The sequence below is a fragment of the Hevea brasiliensis genome, chromosome 16 (assembly GCF_030052815.1).
Source record: "Hevea brasiliensis isolate MT/VB/25A 57/8 chromosome 16, ASM3005281v1, whole genome shotgun sequence".
In the NCBI taxonomy this organism is placed as follows: Eukaryota; Viridiplantae; Streptophyta; class Magnoliopsida; order Malpighiales; family Euphorbiaceae; genus Hevea; species Hevea brasiliensis.
In genome coordinates this window covers 69350588-69365306 of record NC_079508.1, presented here as the reverse complement: position 1 = coordinate 69365306, position 14719 = coordinate 69350588, and the positions used below count along the sequence as shown (strand labels likewise).

Sequence of the window (14719 nt, the reverse complement as noted above, 5' to 3'; positions counted from 1 at the left end):
TTAGTACCGAAGGCAACACTCATTTAGCAAAATTTAAGTTTGAGTACACACTTTTCCGATTAAAAGGAAAAAATAAAAAGCATGGCTTGTTTTGATGTTGGTCACTCAGGACCACAATTTAGTGATTATGCGAACCATGTGCCATGCTTAAATAGTGGATTTTATATAGAAAGTGGCCATAAATTCTTTGCCAAATAATTGAACAAACTCTGTTCATCATCATTGGTGCAGTGTAACCAAAGACTTTTAAGCTGGTTGGTTGAACTATGTGTGCTAGCGTTGTCTTTTGATGGGTAACAATCAACCATGTTTTATTTATTTATTTTTTTTATATTTTATTTTGTGCAATTATTTTGCACTTATAAACTTATTTGTTATCATCTATCCATCATTTACTGTAGTTGGTAGCAAGAAATTTTAATTGCTTCATACATAATAATTTCACATTTTTATGGTTAATTTACTTTTAATTAATATTCAAATTTAAAATTTTACAATTAAAACAATGACATTTGAATTTATGAAATAGGTATTTGATCAATTGAATTTATATTTCAAATATTAAAATTCATAGAATAAAATATTAAATTTAATGTCAAGGTACATGCTAAGATATTATAATTATCATTTTTTTAAATAAAGGAATTGAGGGAGTAAAAATTTAAATTTGACTCCATCAGGTATATAATATATTTTTAGTTACTAAATCAAATCGCACTAACTACAATTGCCATTTTTGCTATTTTAAGAAAAAGAAAGAATTTTTATGAGTTATACTGCTGATAATTTTGGTAAAACTACATTAATTATTTTGCTTTAAATAAATACTTATCTACTATAGGCAATAATATCATTGTACCATATGTAGAGCTATAAAAAGTTTGAGCTCATATAATATGAGCTTAACAATTATTACATTTTATTTTTTAAAAATTATTTTATCTAAAATTATTTATCACTTAAAAAAATTAAGATATATTAATTATTTTTTTAAATTTGACCATTATTTTTACCAAATATAATAATTATTTATATTATTTTTTATAATTCACCGTATTATCTTTATCCTTTTTTAATTATTATATACGATAAATAATAATTTAATTAAATTATAAAAAATTTTATTATAATTTAAGTAATTTAATTAATATTTTAATTACTATATAAAAGTTTTAAACAATAAATAAAAATAACATTAAATTAAATATTTATATTAAATTTATATATTTTTTATATATTTTTTATTTTATGTATATTTAATATTTTTTATATATTTTAATATAAATATTTAATTTAATAATTATTAAATTCATTCTTATATTAAATACACTTGTTCCAAATTCCACCGAAAAAAAAAAAAATATATTGTTAGCGAGAGAGTAAAGACTTCCAAAAAGGCGCAAGCTTTTTTTGGCAAACCTTAAAAAAACCCCGACCATCACCCACTGGAACTTTGAGAAACGCCAATGTGAAACAAAAGTGGATTACCTGAAATTTCACAGTTTGACAGTGGGCAAGTGTCTGTTCTTTCTATCATTTTATGTGGAGCCTACAATCCAGTATCTCGTCAGATCCGTCCCATTGGGTCCCATTTCCCCTCCTTTAGCGGGGCTTCTGTTCGTTGCACCCCATTTCCATCACCTGGTCATGCATGAAGAAAATAAAGCACTTATTTTCTTAGAGAGAGGGAAGGTGAAAAATCTTTTTTAGAGAAGGAAAGAGAGTCTTTTTAGCAGACAAAGAAGGGTCTTGTTGGGTGAATATTGAATACGGTTGTTGCTCCTTTTCACTGGAAAGGTAAGCAAATTTTTGTATTGGGTTTTAACCAAAAAATCTCCCCCTCTCTCTCTCTCTCTCTCTCTCCCTTTTTTTTTTTTATCGAAAAAAGGATCACTTTCAAGATGAAACCCATCACTAAATAGTAGTAGAAACAGTTACTTTCAGTGAGAGAGCATGGACTGGTTTCTTCCTACTTCTTTATCATTCTCTATATCTCACTATCAACACTTTCTGTATGTATGTGATTGAATCGTCATTTGTCCTTTTTTTTTTTTGTAAATTTGCTTGTGGTAATTATGTATGTCAAGTTAGTGTCAACTTTTTTGTAGGCTGGTTCAGTTCATTGCACTGATAATAAACAACACTCGAGCCTCAAAATTTTATTTCTTCTGGATTCACCATTCAATTTTTAGAACTGGGTGGATTGGGTTAAAGGCGAAAGGTTGAACCTCTGAAATTGGCTCGAGATTTGACGCCAAGTAAGTTCTCAGATCTGAATTATCATTGAAATGTTATTTTATTCTTCTCAAATCTGAAATGGAGCATCTTATTTAAACGTTTTTCTGTATATTGACTATCTGGTTAGATCTAAATGCCCTAAAGTTCAAGCTTCATTGATTAATTGTATAGCTTTTTTTGTTCAACTTGAGGACATGGTTCTATATGTTTTAAATGTATGGCATGTTTGAATTTCTTCTTTTTGAAGCTTAAATATTCATAACCGTAGCTGGTTTTTACCTCTGTAGGCATTGAAGTTCCAATTTTGTGACTTTATTTTTAGTTGCCATCTTTATATTACTTGTTTACGTATTGAATTTGTAATTTTGTGATTATTTACTGGTATTGTTATAAAACCCTTTTAGGTAATTTGAATTTTGTTGAGAACCTGTTTGTCAGCATAATTATATTTGTTTAGATATTCAATTATGTTGAAATTGCCTAATTTTGCTCCTAGTGTTGTATATCATATGAAGTTTTCAATTTTTTCTGATGATTGTTATGGGCAAATTGTTCTCTTCCTTTTTTTATTAGTCACTGAAACTGATAATGTTAAATAAAAGAATTCAATTTTGCTGTTGCATTTTTGAATGTGTCTGTTCCATTTTGGGGAGTTTTTTTTTTTTTTTTTTTTAAATTTACTGAATAAAGTCATTATCCATCTCACAATGGCTTCTCATAATTAGAGTCTAACTGAATCCCTCTGAAAAGGGAGATTTTTGCAAGTATGGATCTCCGAGAAGATAGCTCTCGATTTGGTGGGTTACCAGTAACAACTTCAAGGAATATGTCATCATCGTCCTCAGCATTCTTTTCAGCAAATCAGTCTCCTTTCTTCTCTCCAAGATCACCAAACTGTCAAATATCTGAATCAACAAGGTTGGAAGCTCTATGTGACAGTACTCATTTAAGTGGCAATTCCCTTAACTCCAGGTCAGGAAATCTAGTACCAGCATCTCTAGCAAATGTCCAAGATGTCTTATCAGACATTTCAAGGGATCCAGTTGCTGATATTGGAACTGATTTCCAGAATTTTGATCGAATATTGTCCTCAACTGGCATTTCTAACAGCTCACCTTATGGTTACAGCTACGCCCATGACAATGGTTATTCTGGGTTCAGGGAGAAGCGCAGAAAGCATGTGCGAAGCCATGAAACGTCATGTACTCCAGTGTCAGTACCACTTTCCTCAAACAGACTGAGCTGTGACATCTTCATAGGTATGCATGGTCGCAAACCTTCGATGCTGAGGTTTGCTAATTGGCTCCGTGCTGAATTGGAGGTTCAGGGGATGAGTTGTTTTGTATCTGACAGAGCTCGATGTAGGAACTCGTGGAAACATGAAATTGTCCAGAGGGCAATGGATGCTTCTTCTTTTGGCATTATAGTACTGACAAAGAAGTCCTTTAGGAACCCATATACCATTGAGGAACTGAGGTTTTTGGCAAGCAAGAAGAATTTGGTGCCTATATTCTTTGATTTGACTCTTGATGATTGCCTGGTCAGGGACATAGTTGAAAAGAGGGGAGAGTTGTGGGAAAAACATGGAGGTGAGTTATGGCTTTTGTATGGTGGATCGGAGAAGGAGTGGAAGGAAGCTGTTAATGGTCTTTCTCAGGTTGATGAGTGGAAACTGGAAGCTCAGGAGGGTAACTGGAGAGATTGCATACTAAGGGCTGTCACGCTTCTGGCAATGAAATTGGGGAGGAGAAGTGTTGTAGAACGGCTGACTAAGTGGAGAGAGAAGGTGGATAAAGAAGAATTCCCTTTCCCTCGAAATGAGAACTTCATTGGAAGGAAGAAAGAATTGTCTGAACTGGAGTTTATACTTTTTGGTGATGTTAGTGGAGAATCAGAAAGAGATTATTTTGAACTAAAGGCAAGACCCAGGAGAAAGAATTTAACAGTTGGATGGAGTAAGAGCAGTTTAATGGAGGAAAAACGAAAGGAGCAACACTTGGGGAATGGAGCCAAGAAAGGTAAAGAACCAGTTGTATGGAAGGAATCTGAAAAGGAGATTGAGATGCAAAGCACAGAAATTTCTCAAAGGCAGCGCCAAGTGAGGCCAAAAAGTGGTGGACGTTATGCAAGGAGAAAAAGATCAACAAAAATCATGTACGGGAAAGGGATTGCTTGTGTGTCAGGGGAGCCGGGAATTGGCAAGACAGAACTTCTTCTGGAATTTGCCTATAGATATCAACAGAGGTACAAGATGGTTTTATGGATTGGAGGAGAAAGCAGGTATATTAGGCAGAATTATCTAAATCTCTGTTCATTCTTAGAAGTTGATGCGGGGGTTGATAATTTCTCAGAGAAAGGCAGGATAAAAAGCTTTGAGGAGCAAGAAGAGGAAGCCATTTATGGAGTTCGGAAAGAGCTCATGAGAAATATACCTTTTTTGGTGGTGATTGATAATTTGGAGAGTGAAAAGGACTGGTGGGATCACAAACTTGTAATGGATCTTCTTCCCCGCTTTGGCGGAGAGACCCACATCATAATATCCACACGGCTCCCTCGTGTGATGAATTTGGAACCCTTGAAACTCTCTTACTTATCAGGGGTTGAGGCAATGTGTTTAATGCAGGGCAGTGGGAAAGACTATTCAATTTCAGAAATTGATGCCTTCAGGGTTATTGAGGAGAAAGTAGGAAGGTCAACTTTGGGCCTTGCAATAGTAGGAGCAATTTTATCTGAGCTTCCTATAAATCCAAGCAGGCTATTGGACACCATAAATAGAATGCCCTTGAGGGAGATGTCATGGAGTGGTAGGGAATCTGATACACTGAAGAGCAACATTTTCCTGTTGCAACTCTTTGAGCTATGTTTCTCAATATTTGATCATGCAGATGGGCCAAGGAGTTTGGCAAGCAGAATGGTCCAAGCTAGTGGTTGGTTTGGACCATCTGCTATTCCTGTTTCTCTATTAGCACTAGCTGCAAATAAGATACCCCAGAAGCATAGGGGGGCACGGTTATGCAGAAAATTATTGCATTACTTGAGTTGTGGTCTCACTTCATCATACATCAAAAGGTCAGAAGCAGAAGCATCCTCCATGTTGTTGAGATTTAATATTGCAAGAAGTAGTACCAAGCAAGGCTATCTCCATGTCAATGAGCTTGTTAAGCTCTATGTGTGCAAGAGAGGAACTGCTGCAGTTGCACAGGCTATGGTTCAAGCTGTAATCAGTCGTGGGTCCATATCCCACCATTCAGAACATATATGGGCAGCATGTTTTTTGTTATTCGGTTTTGGCAATGAACCCAAAGTTGTTGAGCTGAAGGTGTCAGAGTTGTTGTACCTTGTTAGGGAAGTGGTTTTGCCTCTTGCAATTTGGACATTCATTACATTCTCTCGATGCAATGCTGCTCTGGAGCTTCTGCGACTTTGCACTAATGCTTTGGAAGCAGCAGACCAAGCATTTGTTACCCCAGTTGAGAAGTGGTTGGACAAATCTCTTTGTTGGAGGCCCATCCAGACTAATGCTCAGTTGAATCCATACCTTTGGCAGGAGCTAGCACTATCCAGAGCCACTGTGCTGGAAACTAGGGCAAAGCTCATGCTGAGAGGGGGGCAGTTTGGTGTGGGGGATGATTTAATAAGGAAGGCTATTTTTATTAGAACTTCAGTTTGTGGTGATGACCATCCAGACACTGTATCTGCTCGTGAAACTCTAAGCAGACTCACCAGGCATCTTGCAAATGTTCAGATTTACACTTCACCATAGACTATCTCGTGTAAGCAAGACTTACATTAGAATTATACAAAATTCTCAAATAATGTAAAAATTTTAGAGGAATATTTTTACACCATTTTAAGTGATGCCCATTCATTCCTCAAAAATTTCCTCTTTGTTATAAAATGCATGTGCATAACACATATACTTACATGAATACATGCATGTGCGTGTATGTGTATTTCTGACCATGTTTTGAGTTTCTTGTTTCAGTTAACAAAATTATTTTCCTTCTTCATTGCATTGCTATTATTTTAATCAGATTTAAGAAGAAGAGGGAGGAGGGGGGGGGGGGGGGGGGGGTGGGGTGTGTGTGTGGGGCACAGGGGGCAAAGGGAGACTGGCCAATTTAACACTTAATATTTAATATTTGGCGAACTTGGTTCATAATGTCCCTGCATCAGCATAGAAGACAGGAGATTCCTGGACAAGAACTGCTTTGCTTTCCATAACAGGCTATCCTCCCAGGTTTTTCCATCTGGAATGAATTCATTGGCTGCATTAGTCAGTGGATCGGGCTCAGATACAGCCTCTGTGGAGACATATGTTGATGCTACAAGTGTACAAGTGCAGAGTCAGAAAAGCAAAAAGATTTCTAGCCAGGTCCAGTTCAGAAGTCTTTATGCTCCATCTATTTATTTGTTTATTTTGGGTGGAGTTGTCTGAATTTAGTTCCATTCTTTCATCTATTTGAGCTGTTATTTATTCAGAAAGTGTTTTGTTCATGGAGCCATATAGAAAATACACATGATATAAACATTCCCATTTATGCTTCTTATCCTTCCAACCACGCCCCTTCTCCCCCCCCCCCCCCCCCCCCCCCCCCACACCAAAAAAAAAAATAAAAATAAAAAAATAAAAAAATTGCATATTAGCTAGAAGGGGCTGTCAGGTTGTATATCATTTGACTGTTAGCCCGTCGTGCAAATTTTGGTTTTCTTTGAGCATCCTAAGAGGAGGAAGCATAGCACTTTGATTCTTCAGCTTATATTGAAGTACCTGTGTCGAATAAGAATAGTTAGACATCTTATGATGTATGGGAACATATGTGGAATGTTTGAAAAAAGTAGAGCCTGACCCCTGTACACATACCCACGTTTGACTAAAAAATTCTAACAATTTGTTTAGGATAAGTCTTTTTCTGGCTTTGTTGTGGGAAAGTTTTGAATCAACTTGGATCATATGGGGCAAGTTCTCACATCTATTTGGCACGCAATGCTGTAGCTCTTTCATTAAAATTTTCCATGAAAAAGCAATAGAAAGATAATTCCATTTTGTTACACTCTTGTTTTGGTTGATATTGATGGGTAAGGAATATTTCTCAGAGATTGAATTCAGTTGCTGAAACTTTCGACAAATAAGGGAAGTAATACTGTTGTGACAAGAGAACACTAGCTGGCCTCAAATAGGTAGTACATATAGAACGCGAATTAATATTCCTATGACAGTTGATTACATAAATCTTCTTAATTTATTCATTTAGTGTACCACATAGCTGGATTTCCCAAGTTTTGCTGAATTTTTGAGTTGTTCAGTTAATGATCAAGTTATGAATAATAATCATTTGTAAGTTGAGTATATGTGATGTTGACTCAAGTAAAGGAAACTAGCCTAAGATGCTTATTCTGCTATCTTCTATCTCAGAACCCAACATTGAAGGGACCATATAATCGGGTGAAAGCATTTCGGCAAGCATCTTTAGTGTCATGCCAACTGTTAAGCTGAAATATCTGAATCATAACTGCCTAAATCTGAGTATAGCTTTCTTCTTTATTTACAGTCAAATGTTAATCATACATGTTGCTTTAGGGTGTTCATGGATTCAATACTCAGGTCTTTCTCACAGGCGTGGTGGATTCGACATATAAGCCTTTCCCCCAAGGACCAGAAAATGTTAATCTGTTACCAAGGGGGTTCATGGAATTTTTTTTTTTTTTTTTCAGAACTTTCGTGAGAAGTTCCAATTCTCACTGACAAAGATGGTTGTTCTGATGTCATCCTTAGAATTTACTATTTAACAGATTAGGGGGAAAAAGATCAGAGTTGCGCATCAATGGCTGAGTTCTGTACCAACGTGGTGCCAATTAGACAAGAAAATATGAGGAAATTGTGAAAACAGCCCATAAATCACATGATGGGGAGCCAGAAAAGGTCACATGTATAAATCTAATTCATGCATGCAAAGAAATCAGCCCCGACAGTAAATGAATATTTAAGGCATTGATCCTGAGTTTAATAATTTACAAAACATCCATGGAAAATAAACGACAGAAAGGGCAGGAATTTTTCCATGAGCCTTCAGTTTTTTAAGGGTCTCATTTTCCACGAGCTGAATATCATGTACAATACAGACAATTAGATTGCATGCAAACACGCAATTAAGGATCAGCTTTGCCAGCAACTTGCTCATCCTCGGACGCATATTCATCATCACTCAGCTCCTCATCACTTGATTTTTCTTCTGGTTTGGCCCCGATATCCTCCGGCTTTGCATATTTCTCACAGTATTCTGGAAATTAAACAGTTGAAAGCAAGAACTAAATAACTCCATGAAATAACAAGGAACAAATGATTCAAAGAAAATGAAGAAAAAGCCCCGTGCTAGCAAGCACTCCAACAAGAAAATGGGTGGCATTGCCTTGCAGTGATGATTTAGACTTACTTTCATGAACAGCACTTGACAGCAATGGAAAAAAGGCTTTTAGCTTGCGACCTCGGAAATTAAATTAACAATCATCTTCCATAACATGTACAGATTATAGAGGAATAAAGGAGGTTGATAGCAGAGGGGTGGTCTATTACAAGCCTTTTTTTTTTCTGAAGTTTTATTTAACTTTTGATGGAGTTGGCTGTAATTCATTGTACAAAAGATTTAATGACTTCATAGTTGTCTTTTACTTCATATAATGCAACTCCAATTTTAAAAGAATGCAGTTATTGTAAGCCGAAACTCAAATTTTAATTCAGCAACACATCTCGATACAAATATTTAATCTTACGGTTGTTAAGCTCATTACGCACCCATTTTAAAATGAACCCCATTCAATTAAAAGTTCTTCAGCTTCATGTTAACTGCTTAATTTGATGGTTTCTTCTATCTGGGATTAAAAAAAAAAGTTCAACCAAGACTAAATCAGTAGTCAATGAGAAATCAAAGGACTGATCAAGACATTTGCGTCACACTGCTTCTGGGCCCCCAGTTATTTCCATGGTGTGATTCCATGTCTAGCAAAATTAATATTGTCCTTACCTAATTATCATCTCATACCTCAATCTCTGAACACACTGAAATTAGATTGAACCTTTTGGATCAATTCAAAAGGCAATAGATGATAATTTGTCATCACTTCTCATGCTACATAAATATAGCACTACTTTTTCCCAAGAAAATTCTGATAGAAATAAATATTGTGCTTGAAGCTGCAATTTGTGTAATATTCAGCAATATGCTATCAAATATGTTCAAGAATAACACAAATGGTTATTGCTCCCCAAGTCTTCAGGCTATCATGCACCAAATGAAAGTAATTACTGATTCTTCTTCTATTAGCATAACTTTCTATTTAGTTAACCTTTTGAATTAACATACCAAACTTACACTGGAGAAGATTTTCATTTGACTTGAGTATAGTTTCAGCACATCTTCAAGGTTCTAGAAAATCACAGTCAAGATTGATCAACTTTCAAAGCATCTAACCATGCCTCATGAAGGCCCACGAAAGGAACTCAAGGTACAGTTTGATGTCTGTAGACAGTTATTTTTTTAACTTCTGGAATGCATGATTTGTAAAAGCAGTGAGGTGCCCTACGATGAAATAGCATCGGATGATAAGGAATTTTAAAGCACTCAGGAGACTTTAGAATAACAGGAATACATATTTTTTTTATTTGGGTTTGCTAATTGGGAGCATAAAAAGGTTTTTTTTATTGAGTCTAAAAACCCAAATTATTTAATTATGCTTAATTTAAATATCCAAGCTCATTAAATTTATTAATGTAAAAATGGGCTTTTAATGTACTTTTTGGCCTAATTATATTTTAAAGCCTTTGAACAATTTTTGTAGGAAAAATTGTAAAAATAAAAAAAAAGGATTAATAAATATATTTGAAGGATAATAATCTCTCATAACCAATTGGATAATTATCCCTAATAGCCGGTTGGTTAGTGGGATAATCATTCCTCATTTATTTTATTTTTTTAAATAGATTTTTGATAGGCTTTAAAATAATATTTTTTTGCTATAAATAACTTACCCAGATTACCTAATGAAGAAAAAAAAATAACCATAATCTGCTGGAGCACCCTAGGTAGATTCTAAATTAATTAGAAGATTATCTTTTGTGCCATTAGAGCCACAATTGCCCATCCTTTTAGAAAAATTATCTTAGTTAATTTTTAGATTTAAGTTAATTTTAGGTACCCAATTGACCAAGATCACATGTCCATTAATCTTTGACATATTCCCATTTATTCTTGAGTACTATAAGATCTTCAAAGAATTGAAGACCAATTAAAAAGTAAATCTGATTGGGCAAATCTTGCTTTTTTTATGCATTTAAATACGTGAGTCAAATCTATAACCTTGGGTAAATTGTTTTTATTTTTAGTGTTTATTTTTTGTTTTTAAATTATTTGTTAGGAAATCTCAATTCCATGTCTTTAGATTTGAAATAGCCTTAGTCTTTTACGTATATAAAATTAATAAGGTTGATGGGCTACTTTTTCATATGTGTACTATATATGGCATGTCACTTTCATTTGGTTTATTTTATTGGCCTAATAAGTTTCCTGATAGCGTCATCTTTTATTTTAATCTTAATTTTATTTTTTTGTCTCATTGTACATTAATTCATGCATATTTATAATTGATTTATTTTTCTATTTGGTAAAATGAAGTACTAACTAGATTATGGTAAAATTTAGAGCTTCTAATGAAGTTTTGGGTATTTTTAGATGCGAACACAAATGGTGGTCCATACATTGTGATTCTCATTTTTTAATCCTAATGTTTTATTCTATTTAATTTCTTCTTATTTTAATTTCATACCAAACTTTTTTTTTTGTGCTTGAATTTGATACTTGTCTTTTGAAAATATTAGAAGATTGAATAAGAGGAATTAAAATCAAAGTCCCAAACTTGAAATCTAAAATTTCAAATAAGTTTTATTAATTTTGTGCCTTAAATTTTGGTGTTATTTTTCTTGCTTTAATATTTTGTTCTTTTGAGCATAAAAATATTAAATAAGGCATGAATGGATGAAAAGAAATTTTAAAAGGAATCAAAGCAAGTAAAAGGAGATCAAACATGGTCAAAAGAAAAGAGGAGTTGAGCATGGAGGCATAAGCTGAAAATTGGAACGAAATGCACTGCATAAGAATTCAAGGCCCCTTGCATGCGGTAAAAGCCTAAAAAAGCCAAGTAATAATTGTAGGATTTTTATTGGGCATGGGAAGGCCATTTTAATTTTAATTCTCTTTTCTCCTCCCCTTTCTTTAGTTGTAGATTTTATTTATTTTACTTTGAACTTTTAATTATTTTAATCATATTGAAATAGATTTAATTAATTAAACTTAGTAAAAATACATATAGGGCAGCTTGGTAAATTAAAAAGATAATGTATATATTAGACTTAGATTAGTTAATTCTTTCTACTTGTTTTGTGAATGTAAATAAGTTTGTATGAAATATGTATGTAGGGCAAGGTGGTAAAAGGGTAACATTACTAAATTAGCAATTTTACATGTTAGGAATTACTTGCGCATGTACATAGTTGATTTGTTTGAATTAATTGTGTGTGTAACTTTAGACTTGCATAAATGTATGAACAAGGAATTAAATAAAAGAAACAATAAGACAGACTTCATGAATCATTAATAGAGGCTAACTTTTGTTCTAAAGCAAGTTCAGGTAGTGAGGGTGCCTAACACATTCCCTCTCTTGTACTCACTATCCTAAACCTAAGCCATTGGGCTCATAGTAAAAAAATGATAGTTGACCTATGCAAAGGAAAAGTTGCCACCTACATCTCTTCTTATGAATTTGTCTCGGTTATTATTGAGTGACAACTCCTTTCCTCCGCCTTTTTGCCATTAATATCCTAGTATCGTGATAGTGTTATGGGAAGATGATGCTAAACTAGATTAGAGGGTCCCACAATGTCTCAGGTGTTTTAATTTTCTACTTGATCTCAAATGTGTTATGACTATTCTAAATGCCAATAACCAAAACACCATTGGAAACAGGTCTGCTTCCATATGATCCAATGGAAACAAAGGGGCGATTAAAATAATTCATGACAAACTAGGCATGCCTGGATACCCTATTTGATGCACAAGCAACCTAAAGATGAAGGTGCAAGAATGCTAAGTAACTGGGACAAGAATTACTTTTGACTACTCACCGGGTTCAAAGTTGACACTGCAAGTTTCTTTGCTAGGCAAAGCACTCAAATCTCTAAAGAGATCCTAGAAGCATAAACGGAGCATGATTACTACTGTACTAGGCACACAACATAATTTCTAAGTCCAGCCTCTTAGATTCATGAACCCCATTGATTTTTTTATTTTATTTTAAACATTGTGGAGTAAAAAGCACCAGGGAAAAAGAAAATGCAGTTAACACTGGAAGTATTAAATTCTTTTTTTTTTGTTTAAAGAAAATTTTACAGCAGCTAAACTTAAGTCATAATGTGTGAGATAATCTTTGCTTAGAGTTGCTACCTTTCACTCTTTGTTCATAAGCATTGCGATCACGCATCATCAGAGCAGCAGCTTCTCCGTTCAATGGATCAGATGGATTGGGATACAAAAGAAGCTGAGGAAGGAAAACTTCAAATACATTTACCAGATCTAGAAATTAGGAAAAGGGGAAAAATCAAATTTGATTGTCAACTTCAGATGATAATTTCACAACTAAAAATAATGAAAGAACCCAAGGACAAAAGAAATAAATTTAGAAGCTCCCCATAAAGGATATAAACTGTATACAGGAAAAACAATAATGCAGTAGGTTTACCAAACATGGGGCTCCAAGTTTGGTTGATAACATCTAAACAAACTGAACCTGACCTGAAACTCAAAAACAGCCAATTCTTGTGTTAAAACTCGTGTTCTTAAAAAAAACCCAAATAAAAGAACAATAGCATTCAAAACAAGGTAAAGCAGTTGAATTACAACATGCATTAGCTCACATTTCATCAACATTTGGGTGGTAGATTTTGTTGACAAAGCCAATAGATGGAGACTTATAAGGATACGCATCAGGCAATTCTACTCTTACCCTCCACACCCCTCCCTGATAAGGACCTGTCATGTTCCAAAGAAAACAACAAAGAAAAGAAAATAAACTCTTTGTAAAACTCCCTAGAATCACTCTACCAATATACTTTATCCTCATTAAGGAAAATTAGTGAACAACAAAGTTGCAGCTCATAGGAACCAACAACTCAGATAACAGGAATACGACTCATCAAAATCACACTCCACTTTAAGAGTAGACGTCTGTGCATGTATAGATGATCAAAATTATTGACTAAAAACCCAGAACGAAACAGTAAAGAAGAAAAGGGGGAAAAAAGGTAAATGTTCATTTGATATAATTGTCAAGGACAAATCTACAGCATAAAGCATCTGCACAAGGTCAACACAGTTACGCAAACAATCAACTCAAGAAATAAAAAGAATCCAAAAAGAGAACATCAAGGGAAGTTCAATTAAACACAAAAAGAAACAAATTAGATCATAGAAAATTGTAAAACAAAAAAAAGGGTATAGAAATTGTACTGTCTTTTGGTCCATTGAACTCCACATAAAACTCTTGCATGCCATCATTGACCATCTCCACCTTGTAATCACTCATCATCCTAGTTCAATCAAATGAAACCCCAGAAAAAAAATAAAAGAAAAAATAAAGCAAGAAAAGAACAATCAAATAAAGAATCATTTGAAAGAAATAAAATTACAGTTTCATCAAATCCATCCCCTGGCGTTTGCTTGGAGAAGACATTTTCGCCTTTGTCTTGTTTTTCCAGAGAGCTGAGACAGAAGAGAGAAATAGTTTTTCCCAAATGAAAAGGGACACCCAAAAGCAGTTCAAGCAAGACTGAGTGAAACTAGTAGTATTTATCTGCAGTAGCCACACGCCAATCACCATAGTTAACTTTTCACCTTTACTATGAGCAAGCATTAGATTTTCTCAGATTCAAATTTAACCAAAAGATTTTTTTTCTCCTCTTCTTTAATTTCCATACATAATTCGTATTTATTTAATAATAGAAAATTAGAATTTACAATTACAATCCATCATTTTAATTTTATTAATTATATATCTAATTTACAATTTAACATCACATTCTTAATTGTCTCCCATTTTTTTCATTATTTTTTTTATTTTTTTTTCTTGATTTTTTAAGACTTTATATAAAAAATTTTATGAGTAAAATATAAATAATGTGAACAATTTGATATTGTTGACATTTTTTTCGGCTTTTGGTAAGAAACATTATAAATATAATTGATAAAAACAAAAAATAATTAAATTAAATTACAAGTTACGTATGTGCCATTACAAAAAAGCAGGGAAAGTGTATACGTATGCATGTATTTGGTATTATTGTTATTAAATTAAAAAATATTAAATATCAAATTTAAAATTAAATTTAATTTTAAAAATATCAAAATAATAAAAGAATATTTAAACAATATTTAAA

General features: G+C 33.7%; 2 protein-coding genes across 10 annotated transcripts; one reads left to right on the top strand and one right to left on the bottom strand.

The window, feature by feature from the left end:
- The first annotated feature begins 1643 nt into the window (after positions 1 to 1643).
- On the top strand, positions 1644 to 6092 carry LOC110656087 (uncharacterized). Of its 8 annotated transcripts, XM_058137995.1 has the most exons (4): positions 1865 to 2016; positions 2109 to 2258; positions 2989 to 3210; positions 3367 to 6092. In XM_058137995.1, the coding sequence occupies exons 3-4, from the start codon at positions 3005 to 3007 to the stop codon at positions 5999 to 6001; spliced, it is 2841 nt and encodes a 946-aa protein (XP_057993978.1). In that variant the 5' UTR covers positions 1865 to 2016; positions 2109 to 2258; positions 2989 to 3004; the 3' UTR covers positions 6002 to 6092. The 8 variants fall into 8 exon arrangements, with proteins under 8 accessions (XP_021668337.2, XP_057993973.1, XP_057993978.1 ...); XM_021812645.2 differs by lacking the exon at positions 1865 to 2016 and adding an exon at positions 1644 to 1797 and having other exon boundaries at positions 2989 to 6092; XM_058137990.1 differs by having other exon boundaries at positions 1857 to 2016; positions 2092 to 2258; positions 2989 to 6092.
- A 2119-nt stretch (positions 6093 to 8211) lies between these two features.
- Positions 8212 to 14200, bottom strand: LOC110656086 (ubiquitin-conjugating enzyme E2 5-like). Of its 2 annotated transcripts, XR_009144759.1 has the most exons (7): positions 13973 to 14200; positions 13794 to 13873; positions 13202 to 13316; positions 13027 to 13079; positions 12732 to 12860; positions 9609 to 9815; positions 8375 to 8519 (listed from the first exon to the last, which is right to left on the bottom strand). XR_009144759.1 is itself a non-coding variant. In XM_021812644.2 (6 exons), exons 1-6 carry the CDS (start codon positions 14161 to 14163, stop codon positions 8389 to 8391), a joined length of 699 nt encoding a protein of 232 aa, XP_021668336.2. In that variant the 5' UTR covers positions 14164 to 14185; the 3' UTR covers positions 8212 to 8388. The 2 variants fall into 2 exon arrangements, 1 of the variants encoding a protein (XP_021668336.2); XM_021812644.2 differs by lacking the exon at positions 9609 to 9815 and having other exon boundaries at positions 8212 to 8519; positions 13973 to 14185.
- Positions 14201 to 14719: the final 519 nt, after the last annotated feature.

Excerpts from the sequence above, each read along its gene's own strand:
- LOC110656087 (XM_021812645.2), top strand. The coding sequence starts at position 3,005 with ATGGATCTCCGAGAAGATAGCTCTCGATTTGGTGGGTTACCAGTAACA.
- LOC110656086 (XM_021812644.2), bottom strand. The coding sequence starts at position 14,163 with ATGGTGATTGGCGTGTGGCTACTGCAGATAAATACTACTAGTTTCACT. Across the intron at positions 13,317-13,793 it reads GTTCAATGGACCAAAAGACA|GTCCTTATCAGGGAGGGGTG; the intron begins GTACAATTTCTA and ends GGAACATGACAG. Across the intron at positions 13,080-13,201 it reads CACCCAAATGTTGATGAAAT|GTCAGGTTCAGTTTGTTTAG; the intron begins GTGAGCTAATGC and ends TTTGAGTTTCAG.